This window comes from Balaenoptera physalus, assembly GCF_965194825.1.
Source record: "Balaenoptera physalus genome assembly, chromosome: 9".
Lineage (NCBI taxonomy): Eukaryota > Metazoa > Chordata > Mammalia > Artiodactyla > Balaenopteridae > Balaenoptera > Balaenoptera physalus.
In genome coordinates, this window is record NC_138888.1 from 98,109,212 (window position 1) to 98,123,849 (window position 14,638).

General features: G+C 39.0%; 1 protein-coding gene across 2 annotated transcripts in view; it reads left to right on the forward strand.

The window, feature by feature from the left end:
• Positions 1–14,638, forward strand: part of SLC17A5 (solute carrier family 17 member 5) — a 49,200-nt gene that overhangs the window by 20,860 nt on the left and 13,702 nt on the right. For both annotated transcript variants that reach the window (XM_082474242.1, XM_082474241.1), the window contains exons 6-9: positions 700–818; positions 1,914–2,072; positions 7,691–7,823; positions 9,721–9,868. In XM_082474242.1, coding sequence (XP_082330368.1) covers positions 700–818; positions 1,914–2,072; positions 7,691–7,823; positions 9,721–9,868 — 559 coding nt within the window. The remainder of the gene's footprint in view (positions 1–699; positions 819–1,913; positions 2,073–7,690; positions 7,824–9,720; positions 9,869–14,638) is intronic.

Sequence of the window (14,638 nt, forward strand, 5' to 3'; positions counted from 1 at the left end):
GCGCAAGCTTTCTCTAGTTGTGGCGAATGAGGGCTGCTCTTCATTGCGGTGCACGGACTTCTCCTTGCGGTGGCTTCTCTTGTTGCGGAGCACGGGCTCTAGGCACGCAGGTTTCAGTAGTTGTGGCATGCGGGCTCAGTAGTTGTGGCTCGTGGGCTCTAGAGCACAGCCTCAGTAGTTGTGGCACACGGGCTTAGTTGCTCCACAGCATGTGGGATCTTCCCGGACCAGGGATCAAACCCATGTCCCCTGTATTGGCAGGTGGATTCTTAATCATTGCACCGCCAGGGAAGTCCCTGTGGTACATACTTGAAAGTTGCCAAGAGAATAAATCCTAAAAGTTCTCATCACAAGAAAAAAAAATGTTTGTAATTTTGTATGGTGATAGGTGGTAGCCAGACATATTGTGGTGATTATTTCGCAGTGTATATAAATATCAAATCATTATGTTGTACACTTGAAACTAATGTAATGTTATATGTCAATTATACTGCAATTTTTTTAAAAAGTTTTTCCTCTTAAAAATTTATAGGAAATAATACAGATTGCAGTTATCCCATTAAAGAATTATGAGAAGAACTTGAAAACAAAGCTGAAACCAATTTTTCATTAAGTTTATGATTACGTAATTTTTTCAAGACAGAAAAATTGCTGTTGGTGCACTCTCATTTCATTTACCTATTATTTTTCTATTTTCAGGTATAGTTGGAATCATTTGGTTTATTTTATGGATCTGGTTAGTTAGTGATACACCAGAAACTCACAAGACAATCTCCCCCTATGAAAAGGAATACATTCTTTCATCATTAAGAAATCAGGTAAGGACTTTGGCACATTTTAGAAATAATTTCAGAACCTTTTTTTTCCTTCAGAATTAAGATACCAGTTTTTTTTAATAGATATTTCTGTTGTGCACACTCTAGGCAAAGTAGAGCAGGCAAATTAAATAAATGTACAAAGTACTGTTTTGTTCAAGAAATGTCAATTCTTTCTAGTTTAAATCTATGAAATTTAGAATCTAGAAATTTATTTAAATCTAGTTTAAATCTATGAAAAATTACTTTTCTAAGTCATTTTAAACCTTCTATTTACTTTCTCTTTAAGAATCTTTTGAAGACATTGTTGATCTTGTAGATTTGTTTTAATTAAAACTGGCTAATAAAATCCATAAATCCATTTTAAAAGGCAGGTGTAAACTGTAATATGCTTTAATATTACACCGAGGGCAGACCAACAAGTAAGGATGCCATTAACCCCTTTTAATTGGAGAGATCATACAACATGTGATGGTCTGACATATTCCAGGGCCAACCTATTTGTTAAATATTAATAGAGCTTAATTTCTCTTTTTACAATAAAAGTGATTATAGATAGACGATCTGTTATGTCTTTCCACACCATGGTGGATTATCTTGCTACTGCTGGGATGCTTACATCCTGCTTTGAAGACCGTTACTCCTGATGGCTACATAAAAAACCTTCTATTGCACAGTTCTTATAGATCATTGTAATTGAATAAAGATTGGAGAATGAAATATGAATTCTAATAGGACTTCCAATCTCTTTCCCTTGCCCTTACGTCAGCCTCTGAATTTGATTATTGAACTGTCCTCTGTTTTTTAGGTGGAGAAATTAATATTGCAGGTGACTTCTGACATTCATAAGGAGTACTTAGTTTGACATTTTAGCTCTAAGATTACATTTCTGTTTTTTCTTCAAATCTGAATCATGGAGTTTCTATTGCTGTTTAATATTTTAAAAGAGTTGTTTAAAAATCTGGGATTTAGTAATCAAGGTTGATAACGTATTCTAGATGGAATTTTAGCTGATCAGATACAGATCTAAACATAGCATGAACATAGCTGTAGCTTATCCTAATTATGCCTGTTTGTTTTTTTTTTTTTCTTTTTCAGCTCTCTTCACAGAAGTCAGTGCCATGGACACCTATGCTGAAATCACTAGCACTTTGGGCTATTGTAGTTGCACATTTTTCTTACAACTGGACTTTTTATACTTTATTGACCTTATTGCCTACTTATATGAAGGAGGTCCTAAGGTTCAATATTCAAGAGGTAAGAAAAAATAAGTATCCGCTTCTTATAGAGAGTATACAGAATTTGTTTTTATCTATGTGAGACTCAGTTATTTTGCATCTTCCATTTTACTCTGATATACTAAATTCTAGAGCCTGCTGTTTTTAGCCTTGCTTGTTCCTTTCCTCTGTGTGTGTTAACTCTTGATTCAGAGTATCTTGGCTGTTATCCCCTTTAACTGTGAAGGTCTTACTAGTCCCCAGTAACATGCCAGGATCTCAGATGATAAGTGCAGGTGGTACCATATTCCCTTGGGATGGTAGCCCGACTCTGCTGGGAGCTGAGAGGGGTGTTGGGAGACACAAGGTTCTTGTTCAGAAATCACTCTGCAGTGTTATCCAGGTGTTGGCAGAGCTATAGTTGCAAAGCTGTGTAAGACAGACCCCCCACTAAACTGCCAGTTCCTTCTGAACTCATCAAACTGAGGCAATTCCTATTATCTCTATGTTGACGGATTTTGTCTTTAAAGAGATGGAAGAAAAACCTAAAGAGAAAGAGGCACAGTTCGTAAGGAAGTTTGGTAGTGTTTTTGCCTTCAAAATGAAGGATAAATCAAAGATGTAAATGTTAGGAGCTAAAATGATAAAACTCTTAGAAGTGTACATCTTTGTGACTTTGGGCTGGGCAACAGTTTCTTACATATGATACCAAAAGCACACATGACCAAAGGAAAATATAGATAAATTGGGCTTCATCAAAATTGAAAACTTTTCTTCCTCAAAGGACACTATCAAGAATAAATACCCACTGAATGGGAGAAACTATTCACAAATCATATATTTGATAAATATATAAAGAATTTATACAACTCAATAATAGAAAGATAACTAACCCAAGTTTTTAAATGGGCAAAGGATTTGAATAGACATTTCTCCAAAGATATGCAAATGACCAATAAGCCCATGTAATGATGCTCAACATCATTACTCAGTGGTTTGCACAGCAAAGGAAACCATAAACAAGATGAAAAGACAACCCTCAGAATGGGAGAAAATATTTGCGAACGAAGCAACTGACAAAGGATTAATCTCCAAAATATACAAGCAGCTCATGCAGCTCAATATCAAAAAAACAAGCAAGGGTCTTCCCTGGTGGCATAGTGGTTAAGAATCTGCCTGTAATGCAGGGGACACGGGTTTGAGCCCTGGTCCGGGAAGATCCCACATGCCACGGAACAACTAAGCCCGTGCGCCACAACTACTGAGCCTGCGCTCTAGAGCCCGCGAGCCAAAACTACTGAGACCGCGTGCCACAACTAGAGAAAGCCCGTGCGCAGCAATGAAGACCCAACACAGCCAAAAATAAATAAATAATTAATTAATTAAAAAAAAAAAAAAGCAACCCAATCCAAAAATGGGCAGAAGACCTAAATAGACATTTCTCCAAAGAAAATATACAGATTGCCAACAAACACATGAAAGGATGCTCAATATCACTAATAATTAGAGAAATGCAAATTAAAACTACAATGAGGTATCACCTCACACCGGTCAGAATGGCCATCGTCAAAAAATCTACACACAATAAATGCTGGAGAGGGTGTGGAGAAAAGGGAACCCTCTTGCACTGTTGGTGGGAATGTAAATTGATACAGCCACTATGGAGGACAGTATGGAGGTTCCTTACAAAACTAAAAATGGAACTACCATACGACCCAACAATCCCACTAATGGACATATACCCTGAGAAAACCGTAATTCAAAAAGAGACATGTACCACAGTGTTCATTGCAGCACTATTTACAATAGCCAGGACATGGAAGCAACCTAAGTGTCCATCAACAGATGCATGGATAAAGAAGTTGTGGCACATATATACAATGGAATATTACTCAGCCATAAAAAGAAACAAAACTGAGTTATTTGTAGTGAGGTGGATGGACCTGTGTCTGTCATTCAGAGTGAAGTAAGTCAGAAAGAGAGAAACAAATACCATGTGCTAACACATATATACGGAATCTAAAAAAAAAAAAGTTCTGATGAACCTAGGGGAAGGACAGGAATAAAGATGCAGATGTAGAGAATGGTCTTGAGGACACGGGGAGGGGGAAAGCTGGGACGACGAAGTGAGAGAGTAACATTGACATATATACACTACCAAATGTAAAATAGATAGCTAGTGGGAAGCAGCTGCATTGCACGAGGAGATCAGCTCCGTGCTTTGTGACCACCTAGAGGGGTGGGATAGGGAGGGAGGGAGGGAGACGCAAGAGGGAGGGGATATGGGGATATCTGTATATTTATAGCTGATCCACTTTGTTATACAGCAGAAACTAACACAACATTGTAAAGAGATTATACTCCAATAAAGATGTTAAAAAATAAATAAATAAAATAAAATAAAATTGACTTGCCAAAAAAAAATACGGAAATGGAACACAAAACCATAATGAGATACCACTTCACACCTATTAGAATCAGAAAACCAGAAAATAACAAGTGTTGGTGAGGATGTAGAGGAAACAGAACCCTCATACGTTGCTGGTGGGGATGTGAAGTGGTGTAGCCGTTATGGAAAACAGTTTGGCAATTCCTCAAAGAGTTAAACATAAAGTCATTATTATGACCCAGAAATTCCATTCCTGGGTCTATACCCAAGAGAACTGAAAACATACGTGCACACAAAAACATGTGCATGTACATGTACACAGAATTTCATAGCATTATTCATAATCATGAAAAAGTGGAAACAACCCAAATATGTATCAGCTGACGAATAGATAAACAAAGTATGGTGTATTCCACAGTGGGTTGTTACTCAGCCACGGAGCGGAAGCCCTGGAAGTAAAGCAGCAGCCTGGGTGGTGAATGTGACGGTAGCAAGGCTGACTGCACAACTGCATTGGTTACAAGGACTTAGAGCTGTCAACAGCATTGAAGTGAACCGGTCCGTCACCTCACTTCCAAGGCATACCGAAAACACTGGCCACATGGACCGAACCTTAAACTTCACCCGAACAGCTAAGCTGTGAAGAACTCCTCTGGTTACTTTTGAAAAAAGAGATCCATTATACTGAAATATAGCCACCAATTGTACTGACAGAAGTTAAACAGAAATGAGGCTTCACCAATAGCGTGGGATGGATTTGTTGCAAGCAACCTTGCTTTTCCTAAGCTCTCTGTTAACAGAGCCCGACTGTAGTCTCCTACTGTAGTGACAAATTGCATGCAAATTTAAAGATCATTCCACTGATGGTTCTATTTGAAATTTTCCCAGGAGAACTATAGAAAGAATGAAATATCAATAGCTGACTGGTAATTAGTATAGGTACTTAATTGCCTTCATTTATTTTTTATTAATTTTTTTTTAATTCTATAATGAGAAACTTTAAAACTAGAATATTTTTTTCTTGCATTTTCATACCAAAAAAGGCATTTTCTTTCTGAATCAAAATTAAAAGAAATGTGAACAGAGTTTGAAAATAATTCTCTTGTTGTATAGAAGCCTCTTTTTTAATGGATTTCTTTTCTTGAAAAATCAGCATATTACATTCGTGAAATGGCCTTTGTTCAAAATAAAGCTTGCTTTGAGAAGCATTGTATTTAAAATTATAATCAAGTTAATTAAAATTTTTAAAGCTCTTTATCCTTTGTTTTAAGCTTGCTTTGTTACATAAGTTTATTTTCATTAGTTATCACCACTTTTCTTTTTTCCTCCCTTTTTCCTAGTGTCCCTATTTCTTACAGCTCAGTGAGAGTTGGGGAAATATCTGTTACCCTATTTTGGAATCCGTTTTTTTTTAAATAAATGAATACAAGGAACCATATCCTTGAACAGAATGCTTAACAACTGTGGGAGATACCCATGGATGTATAAATGTTGAAGATTCTGTCAGGGGAGTTTTTACCATTGGAATTTTAAGTGGGAAAATTCAGTAACTCTGATGAAGTACCGGTCTTATCCCACCAGAGGACAAAGCCAAGATCAGAAAATTCTCTTCTCTGTTTGCTGCAGTTCATGTGTAGGGTTCTGCCACAGATAATGATAGATGTGATCCCACTGTGCAGAATTCTAAATGGAATAAAATTTAAAGAGGAAATTACTCAGCTTAATACCAGAAAGAAACAAAACTCTTCAGCCACAGAAGTAAAACTGGAAGCATGCAACATCTGAAAATAGACCACAGACTATGATGAAAAAAATTAAATCTTTTCTTAAGCACACTTAAATTCAAAATATTAACAAATTTTGCTGGTCTGTACCATTAATGATGCTTAGATAGAATTATTACCAGATTTAAATATCAACGATAAAGTATCTTTCTACCTTTTTTGTGTTTGTAAATCTCTAACAGGTGTACCCATCTCTCTCAGGCTGTAAAAAACTTTTGTTTTTGTCAGAATTGGGCCATTTAGGCTTAGCACCTCAGGTCTGTGCTTAAGGAAAAATGAATAGAAGAAAGAAATTTCTTTTTTTTTTTTTTGAGTATATTTTCTTCATTTTACAGAATTTGTGATTTCCTAAAAAGCTGACTGTCGAGTCATTTCCTACAAAGCAAATAACACATTTCCATGATAAATTCTGCTTCACATCTCGTGGTGTTTTCATTTTGTTTAGGTGGTGATGTAAAGTGAAAGAAGAGAGGAAAAAATAGAGCTCTCTCTATCACCTCACCGCCTTTGTGCTCTGCTCAAAGCATGTGCGAGTGCCCCAGGCACTTTTTTTTTTTTTAACTGCATCTTGATTTTGCATACTTAAATTTCAGAACAAAATAAACCAAAAAAACACAATACACAACATTCAAACCCCATGTCAAATGTGGAAAGGGATAGGACTTGAGGCCCTTGTATCCTGCCTTAGACAGAAGGACAAAAATAAAACCACTAGACGTCAGCAGAGGGAGCCAGGTGGGCCAGGGCCACTGGGGCTGCCGCTGGGGGAGCCATGGGGTCACTGTACGGAGGGAACAAAGTCTGCAGGTAGAAACTCCTCATCTACTTCTTCCAGGCGAAAGGCAGCCTCATCCCCCTCGAGGTGGGGGATCTCATCAGGAACAGCAGCCCTGGGCTCCCGTGCTGTCACTTCATCCTCATCAGCGCCCATGCCCAGCTCGATCATGCAGTAGAGGCGGTTGGAGCGGGTCTGGGGTTCCTCCAGCGAGAAGCCGGAAGAGAGCAGTACAGTTTCGAACAGCACCTAGACGGTGCTCACTTTAGAATAATTCATTAAGCTATACATTTGACTTACGTGCTTTTTCTCTATCTGAATTTTATTTTATAATAAAAAATATTTTTAAAGTAAATAAATAATGAAATAAATGAAAACTGTCCCGTGGGGAAAATCCATAGGCTAACAGGAAGACGTCTTCTCTCACTTGAAGCTACAGCCCAAGTCCCAAAATAACATTCAGGATTACCCTGAGCATGCTAGACTATGGGGAGCTCTGGTTCCCTCTGAGACAGGCTCTCTGGGACTGCATTGAACTGAATCCCATAATCCTTATAAAAATCAGACTTATTTACTGTATTATATAAAAATTAACAGAAGATTGCTGTGTATCTCCTTTGCTTTCATATGGTAGCAGATGTGTATGTGTATATGTTGTTTTGGTTCTTCCTCCCTCCATAATTAATTCCCGATCTTCTTATTCCTTCCAGAACGGGTTTTTATCTGCAGTCCCTTATTTAGGCTGTTGGTTATGTATGATCCTGTCTGGTCAGGCCGCCGACAATTTAAGGGCAAAATGGAATTTTTCAACTCTATGTGTTCGAAGAGTTTTTAGCCTTATAGGTAGGTAAAAATGAATCAGGTTTTGTTTTGGTTTACAATTATTTACTGTGTTTACAAGGCAAGGCAAAATAAAAATGATAATAGTAGTCATTTGTTCACATATTAAAACAATATATTTTAATGCATGTAGTGCATGTCTATACAAGATGGTTCTTTTTGAATGATGCATTTTGAGGATTAAGATTTATAATATCCTATTATCTCTACCATACTCTTGTAACTATAAAAAATGGCATGCTTTGCTGAATATCTTCCCCAGAATTTTTTTTTTTATTTATTTATTTTATTTATTTACTTTTGGCTGTGTTGGGTCTTTGTTGCTGCGTGCGGGCTTTCTCTAGTTGCAGTAAGCGGGGGGCTACTCTGTTGCCGTGCGCGGGCTTCTCACTGCGGTGGCTTCTCTTCTTGCGGAGCATGGGCTCTAGGTGCGCGGGCTTAGTTGCTCCGCGGCATGTGGGATCTTCCCGGACCAGGGCTCGAACCCATATCCCCTGCATTGGCAGGCAGATTCTTAACCACTGCGCCACCAGGGAAGTCCGTCTTCCCCAGGATTTTAAAAATCAGTTTGTTTTCAACTCTAAGTTTGCAATGAAAATAAGATTTTTAAGTCTCCATCCCTTTTCTATTTTAAATTTCAATCAAAAATTATACTAACATCGTTATATCAAATGTCTCCATCCCTTTTCTATTTTAAATTTCAATCAAAAATGTATACTAACATCATTATATCAAATGAGGAGCTATAAATCAAAGCTGTAAGTCAAAGGAACCTTAAATAATCATGTGTTTCAGAGTCTGATTTCAGAAAAGTGAATTTTAAAACTATGTAGGACAGGGACTTCCCTGGCAGTCCAGTGGCTTCCACTGCAGGAGGCACGGGTTTGATCCCTGGTCTGGGAACTAAGATCCCACATGCCATGTGGCGTGGCCAGGAAATAAATTTTTAAAAAAACAAAAACCCATGTAGGACAATTATTCGAGTAAGTAGAGACCCTCAAAGTCAGTGATGACTGTACTTCAATAATTACATTGTAAAGGGACCCTATTCAATGTAATTCTGAAAACACCTTCTGAGCACCTACAGCTAGAATGTGCTGTCCAATCCCACTGCTTACTGACCTCGGCTCGAGAAATTTTTCCACATCTACAAGTGAAATAAATCCCTTTAGATTTAATTCGATTTTTTCTTTTTTGACTTTCTGTGGACCTGCTCTATCTAGTACAGTAGCCACTAGCCATATGTGGCTGTTTAAATGTAATTGAAATTTAAAAATAAGTTCCTCGGTTATTACAGTATATACAAATACAACATTTCCATCATCACAGAGAGTTGTTGGATGGCACTGCTACTGACACAGAGAGAAAACAATAGCCCACCCGTTAGGCCCCTTCCTATATTACTTGTATTTTATGCTTAACTGCCTGTAATAAACTCCACGTATTGTTTTCAGTTGTCAAAACCTAGATGGACTGTTTTTCTAACTTTATCCAGCAAAGTTTCTTATTGAGTTTATCTTCTTTGGTTATGTGAACTTTGAATCCCATTCTGTATCAACTATTGCTTCTCTCTAGAACTATATTTTTCAGTCATTCTCTTGTTCTTTCCTTAAGTATTGTAGAACTTTTAACCGAGTCCTGGTCACACGTAGATTTAATAACATTGCATAGTGAGATTTTTTTTTTTTTTTACGTTTTATGATAGTTGCATTAATCCTATATGTTTTCCAGCAAATTTTTTTTTCATGAAACTGTAATTTAAACTGAGTCTTCTAGGCAGTATACTGTTTCTACAGTAGATGGCAGTAATATCAAATCTCAGATTTATACTCTATTAAAGGGCAAGCAAATATTAATGCTGGGGCTCCCTTTTTTTCTTTTTATGATTTTTTAACTCCAGGAATGATTGGACCTGCAGTATTCCTGGTAGCCGCCGGATTTATAGGTTGCGATTATTCTTTGGCTGTTGCGTTCCTAACCATATCAACAACACTGGGGGGCTTCTGCTCTTCTGGATTCAGCATCAACCATCTGGACATTGCTCCTTCGTGAGTACTGATATAAAGATTCGTTCTGACTGACTTTATTTTCTTTAAGTGTGGTAAAATATATATAACATAAAATGTGCCATTTTAACCAAGTGTCTAGTTCTGTGGCATTAAATACATCCATTCACACTATTATGCAACCATCACCATGATCCATTCCAGAACTTCTTTATCTTCCCACGCTGAAACCCTGGACCCATTAAACACTAACTCCCATTCCCCCTCCCTCACGCCCCAGCCCCTGGCAACTGCCATTCTACCACCTTCTGTCTCCATGCATTTGACTGCTCTAGGAATGACACCACACAGCTCATAAATGATAGAGCCAAAACTTCCCCCTAAGATCTTACTTTTAATCCCAGAATTCCATCTACAGCTATTTCTCTGGAAATATTCTTTTTGGGCCTGTGCCAGTTGACGAGGTAGAGGAGGGGACTATGTAACTATTTTAACCCAGGGGATTTGATGCACTTAATTTTTTTTTTTTAAATAATGAATATGAATTTATTTTTGGAGAAAAGACCAGTGGTCTCCTGCCACCTTTCCCCTACCCCCAGTTCCTCCCACCTAGACTACCACAGAATCTTCTGATTCCTGTTAATCCTTGTCTCCCATCCCTTCAATAAACACTTCTAAATTAGCTCCAACAAACTGACGCTCACGGAACTTGAGTGGACCTTTGAAATCATTCTAATCCAGTCTCTCGTTTCATGTAAGAAGTCCAGGACGGCTCCATATAGCATCGGAGTCTTCGTGTGCTTAACTCTGGGCGGAGTCCTGTCTGCTGCTGCATAATGCCTCCTACGGGGGCTCGTTCTCAGCCCGTGGTCCATTGCCTTTTCCTCTCCATCCGTCTGAACCCTTTCCAGTTCACATCCCAGTTCTTCATTAAGCCTTTCCAGGCCATTGTGCTTTTTTCTCTTCCTTTTCTCAATTTATAATTTTATGCTGGATACCATACCTTAATTTGTAATTATTTCTAAATGTTAACTCTTCTCTTTCTTACCTCCCCAATTTGCATGTAAGCTTCCTCAGACTGAGGCATCCTATATATCCATATCACAGCTTCTGCAGAAGGAGAGGCACCCCCAGTCCATACTTGCTGAGTGGTTGATTTATCTGATCATACTAAGCAAATAGGAGCTTCAGTGCTACATACCCTTAACAGTGGGGAACCAAAGAAAGAAAACCAGCAACACTTGTGTATTGGGCCAAGAAACCATTTGAAACAAAAGGTAGCCTAAGCAAAAGCTCTAGGGCTATCATCTCTGAGAGTTCAGGGCCCAAGTCTGTCTTATTAACCCCAGCAGTACCAGCACCTGGCCCTGTGCTGGGCCATGGTCAGTGCTCAATCAATTACATGAATGGAAGAATGAAAATAGACTTTCATATTCAGTACCATGTCAAAATTCTTTCTAAAAAGCTATTTGTGTGTTGACCTTACTGTGTGTCAGTCAACACTTTTCTTTAAAGCTGTTTCTTATGAGAAATAAGAAATAAGGGAAGAATTTTGTGAACTTTACAAGCTAGAAAATGTTTGTTAAGTATACATATTGGTGAGTTAAGAACTGAAGGAGTTTTGGACTTCCCCAGCGGTCCAGTGGTTAAGACTCTGCGCTTGCAATGCAGGGGGCATGGGTTCAATCCCTGGTCAAGGAACTAAGATCCCATATGCCGTGCAGCTCAGCCAAAAAAAAAAAAAGAAGAACTAAAGGAGTTTAACATAAGGAAAGAGAAGAAGAATAGTAAATTAACTTGAAAAGTAAATTAATTAAGTTAAAAATAATAACTAATTTAAAATAAAAAGTAAATTAATTTAATTTACTTGGAAAGTAAATTAATCTCAAGAAAACTTTTTTAAACATAGTGAAAGTTCAGGGCTTCCCTGGTGGCGCAGTGGTTGAGAGTCTGCCTGCCAATGCAGGGGACACAGGTTCGAGCCCTGGTCTGGGAAGATCCCACATGCCACAGAGCAACTGGGCCCGTGAGCCACAATTACTGAGCCTGCGCGTCTGCAGCCTGTGGTCCACAACAAGAGAGGCCGCGATAGTGAGAGGCCCGCGCACCGCGATGAAGAGTGGCCCCCGCTTGCCGCAACTGGAGAAAGCCCTCTCACAGAAAGGAAGACCCAACACAGCCGTAAATAATTAATTAAATAAATATATAAATAAATAGCATTCCCTTTAAAAAAAAACAAAAAACATAGTGAAAGTTTGAAAGATTGGATACAAACATAACTGAAATAATAAAGAGCCCATTGAAGTGGAAGGAGTAAAGGCATAAGATGCCATTTCAGTGGAGACTAGGAGGAGCCCACTGCCCTAAACAAATCTCTGCTTGGGCTTGAGACTTGGACTTGAGATTTACAAAGTAGAGAAAAGGATTCAAGGAATAGGAAGTAATTAAAGGACTGTTCCTTTATGCTACTGATTAGAAAAGGAATCTGGAAAGGATTTCCCTTGAAATAAGTTAAACAAATGACATTGTTTTTATAAACTATAAGTGCGTGGTTTATAGAATCATAGAAAGTTAGAACTAGGAAGGATTTAGAGTATTCTTGTCTCTTACTATGCACATGTGGTCCATGTGCAAAATGCAGATTCTCAGGCATCTCCCCAGACTAACTGAACTAGAATCTGCATCTTTAGATCCTCAGGGATCTAAGGGATCCTTTAGATCCCTTGTACCTTTGAGCGTGAGACCCTGGTCTGGTCCAGTCCTCTCATGCATACAACAGACATTTATAGAGTACCTGCTATACCTTCAGTCCTCCACTTGGTGCTACAGGAAATAAAACCCAGCTCCTGCTCACAAGGAGATTAGTCTAGTTCAGGAAAGAAACAATAAAAAATAAACAATTGTAATATATTGTGATGATAATTAATTCTTTCAAAAAGTAATTATCAAATGCCTACCAGGTACCAGCCACAACAGCACAACTGTGGCCTGTGGAGCTCTTAGTCTAGGGTGGTGGACATGAAAGAAATAAAAACCAACCTTTTGAAGAGAAAGTTGAGAGCATATAGTAGGGAGATACAATGCAGATCAGGGAACAAGGGAAGGTCTCTCTGAGGAAGTGGTATTTAAGCTAAAGCCTGAAGAATGAGTAAGAAGTTAAGGCAAAAAGGAAGTAGTATTCCTGACAGAGGAATTTACATGACAGGAAGAAGAAATTGGTGTGTGTCTTAGTCTGCTTGGACTGCCAGAACAAAATACCGTAGACTGGGTACCTTAATCAACAGAAATTTTCTCACAGTTCTAGAGGCTAGAATTCCAAGATCAAGGTGCCAACACAATTGGTTTCTGGTGAGGAGTCTTCCTGGTTTGCAGAAGAGCTGACCCCTTGCTGTGTGCTCACACGGCCTTTCTTCAGGTATGCGTGCACGGGTGTGTGCAGAGAGGGACAGAGCTCTGGTGTCTCTTACTCTTCTTATAAGGGCACCAGCCCTGTCAGATTAGGGTCCCACCCTTATGATCTCATTTCACCTTTTTCACCTCCTAAAGACCCTGTCTCCAAATGCAATCACACTGAGGGTTAGGGCTTCAACATACGAATTTTGGAAGCACACAAACATTCAGTCCATAACAGTGTATTTCACTTAACTGAGAGAAGGTCATTTGTGGCTGAGATGCAGGGAAGAAAGCCACTGGGGAGTAAGCAGGAGCCTATAGTAAGCGTTTTATATTGTATCCAAAGCAAGTAAGAAGTGGCATTCTGTGTATTTTAAGGTCACTCTGTGAGGATGAATACAAGTAGAGGAAGCCAGTTGGGAGGCTATTGCAGTAATCCATACAGGAGGTGATGACGGCCTGGAATGGGGATCGGAGGTGTAAAGAAGTAGGTAGCCTTGAGATCTTTGTGATCACAATAGATGGGACTGGACAGTAGATTAGACCTGAAGAGTGAGGAAGATACCAAGGTTGATGATTTCCATGTATCTCGCATGGGCAGATAGTTGTGCCACTTACCGAAACTGGGATGTCTGGAGGAAGAAGAGTCTTGGAGCAAGATAAAAATTTCACATGTTAAATTTTTTTTTTTTAATATTTATTTATTTAGCTGCGCTGGGTCTTAGTTGCAGCACGTGGGATCTTCGCTGCAGCGTGCGGGATCTTTAGTTGAGGCATGCGGGATCTAGTTCCCCGACCGGGGATCGAACCCGGGCCCCCTGCATTGCAAGCGCAGAGTCTTAACCACTGGACCACCAGGGAAGTCCCTTCAATTTTAGATATTTGTGAAAAACGTTTAGAAAATAGTAGTTGTAGGCAGTTTGACATTTGGATCTGGAACTCAGAAAATCAAGTCTGACCAGAAATGAAAATTAGGGAATAGTAGTCCACTTTTTCAGAGTTTTTAAAGACAAGGATTGCCGGGTGAGAGAGAGTAGAATGACAAGATAAGTGACCCCCAGGACTGGATCTTGACAAACATGTAGAGACCAGAAAGAGGGGAAATAACCAGAAAAGGAGACCAAAAAGGAGCAACCAGGGAGATAGAAGGAAAATCAAGAATGTGGTGTCAAGGAAGCCAAGACTATCCAGTCTTCAATTCAAGAATGAGAGCTGAACAAGAGATAAAGATGTAGGAGTGGTCAACATATGAGTAGTAGATGAAACCGTGGGATTGGATAAAATTACTCAGTAAACTGTGACGAGAACCTTGGGAATCCATTAAGAGAAAGAAGAGCCTGATGCAAAGATAACTGAGAAGAGGGCTTCCCTGGTGGCACAGTGGTTAAGAATCCGCCTGCCAATGCAGGGGACACAGGT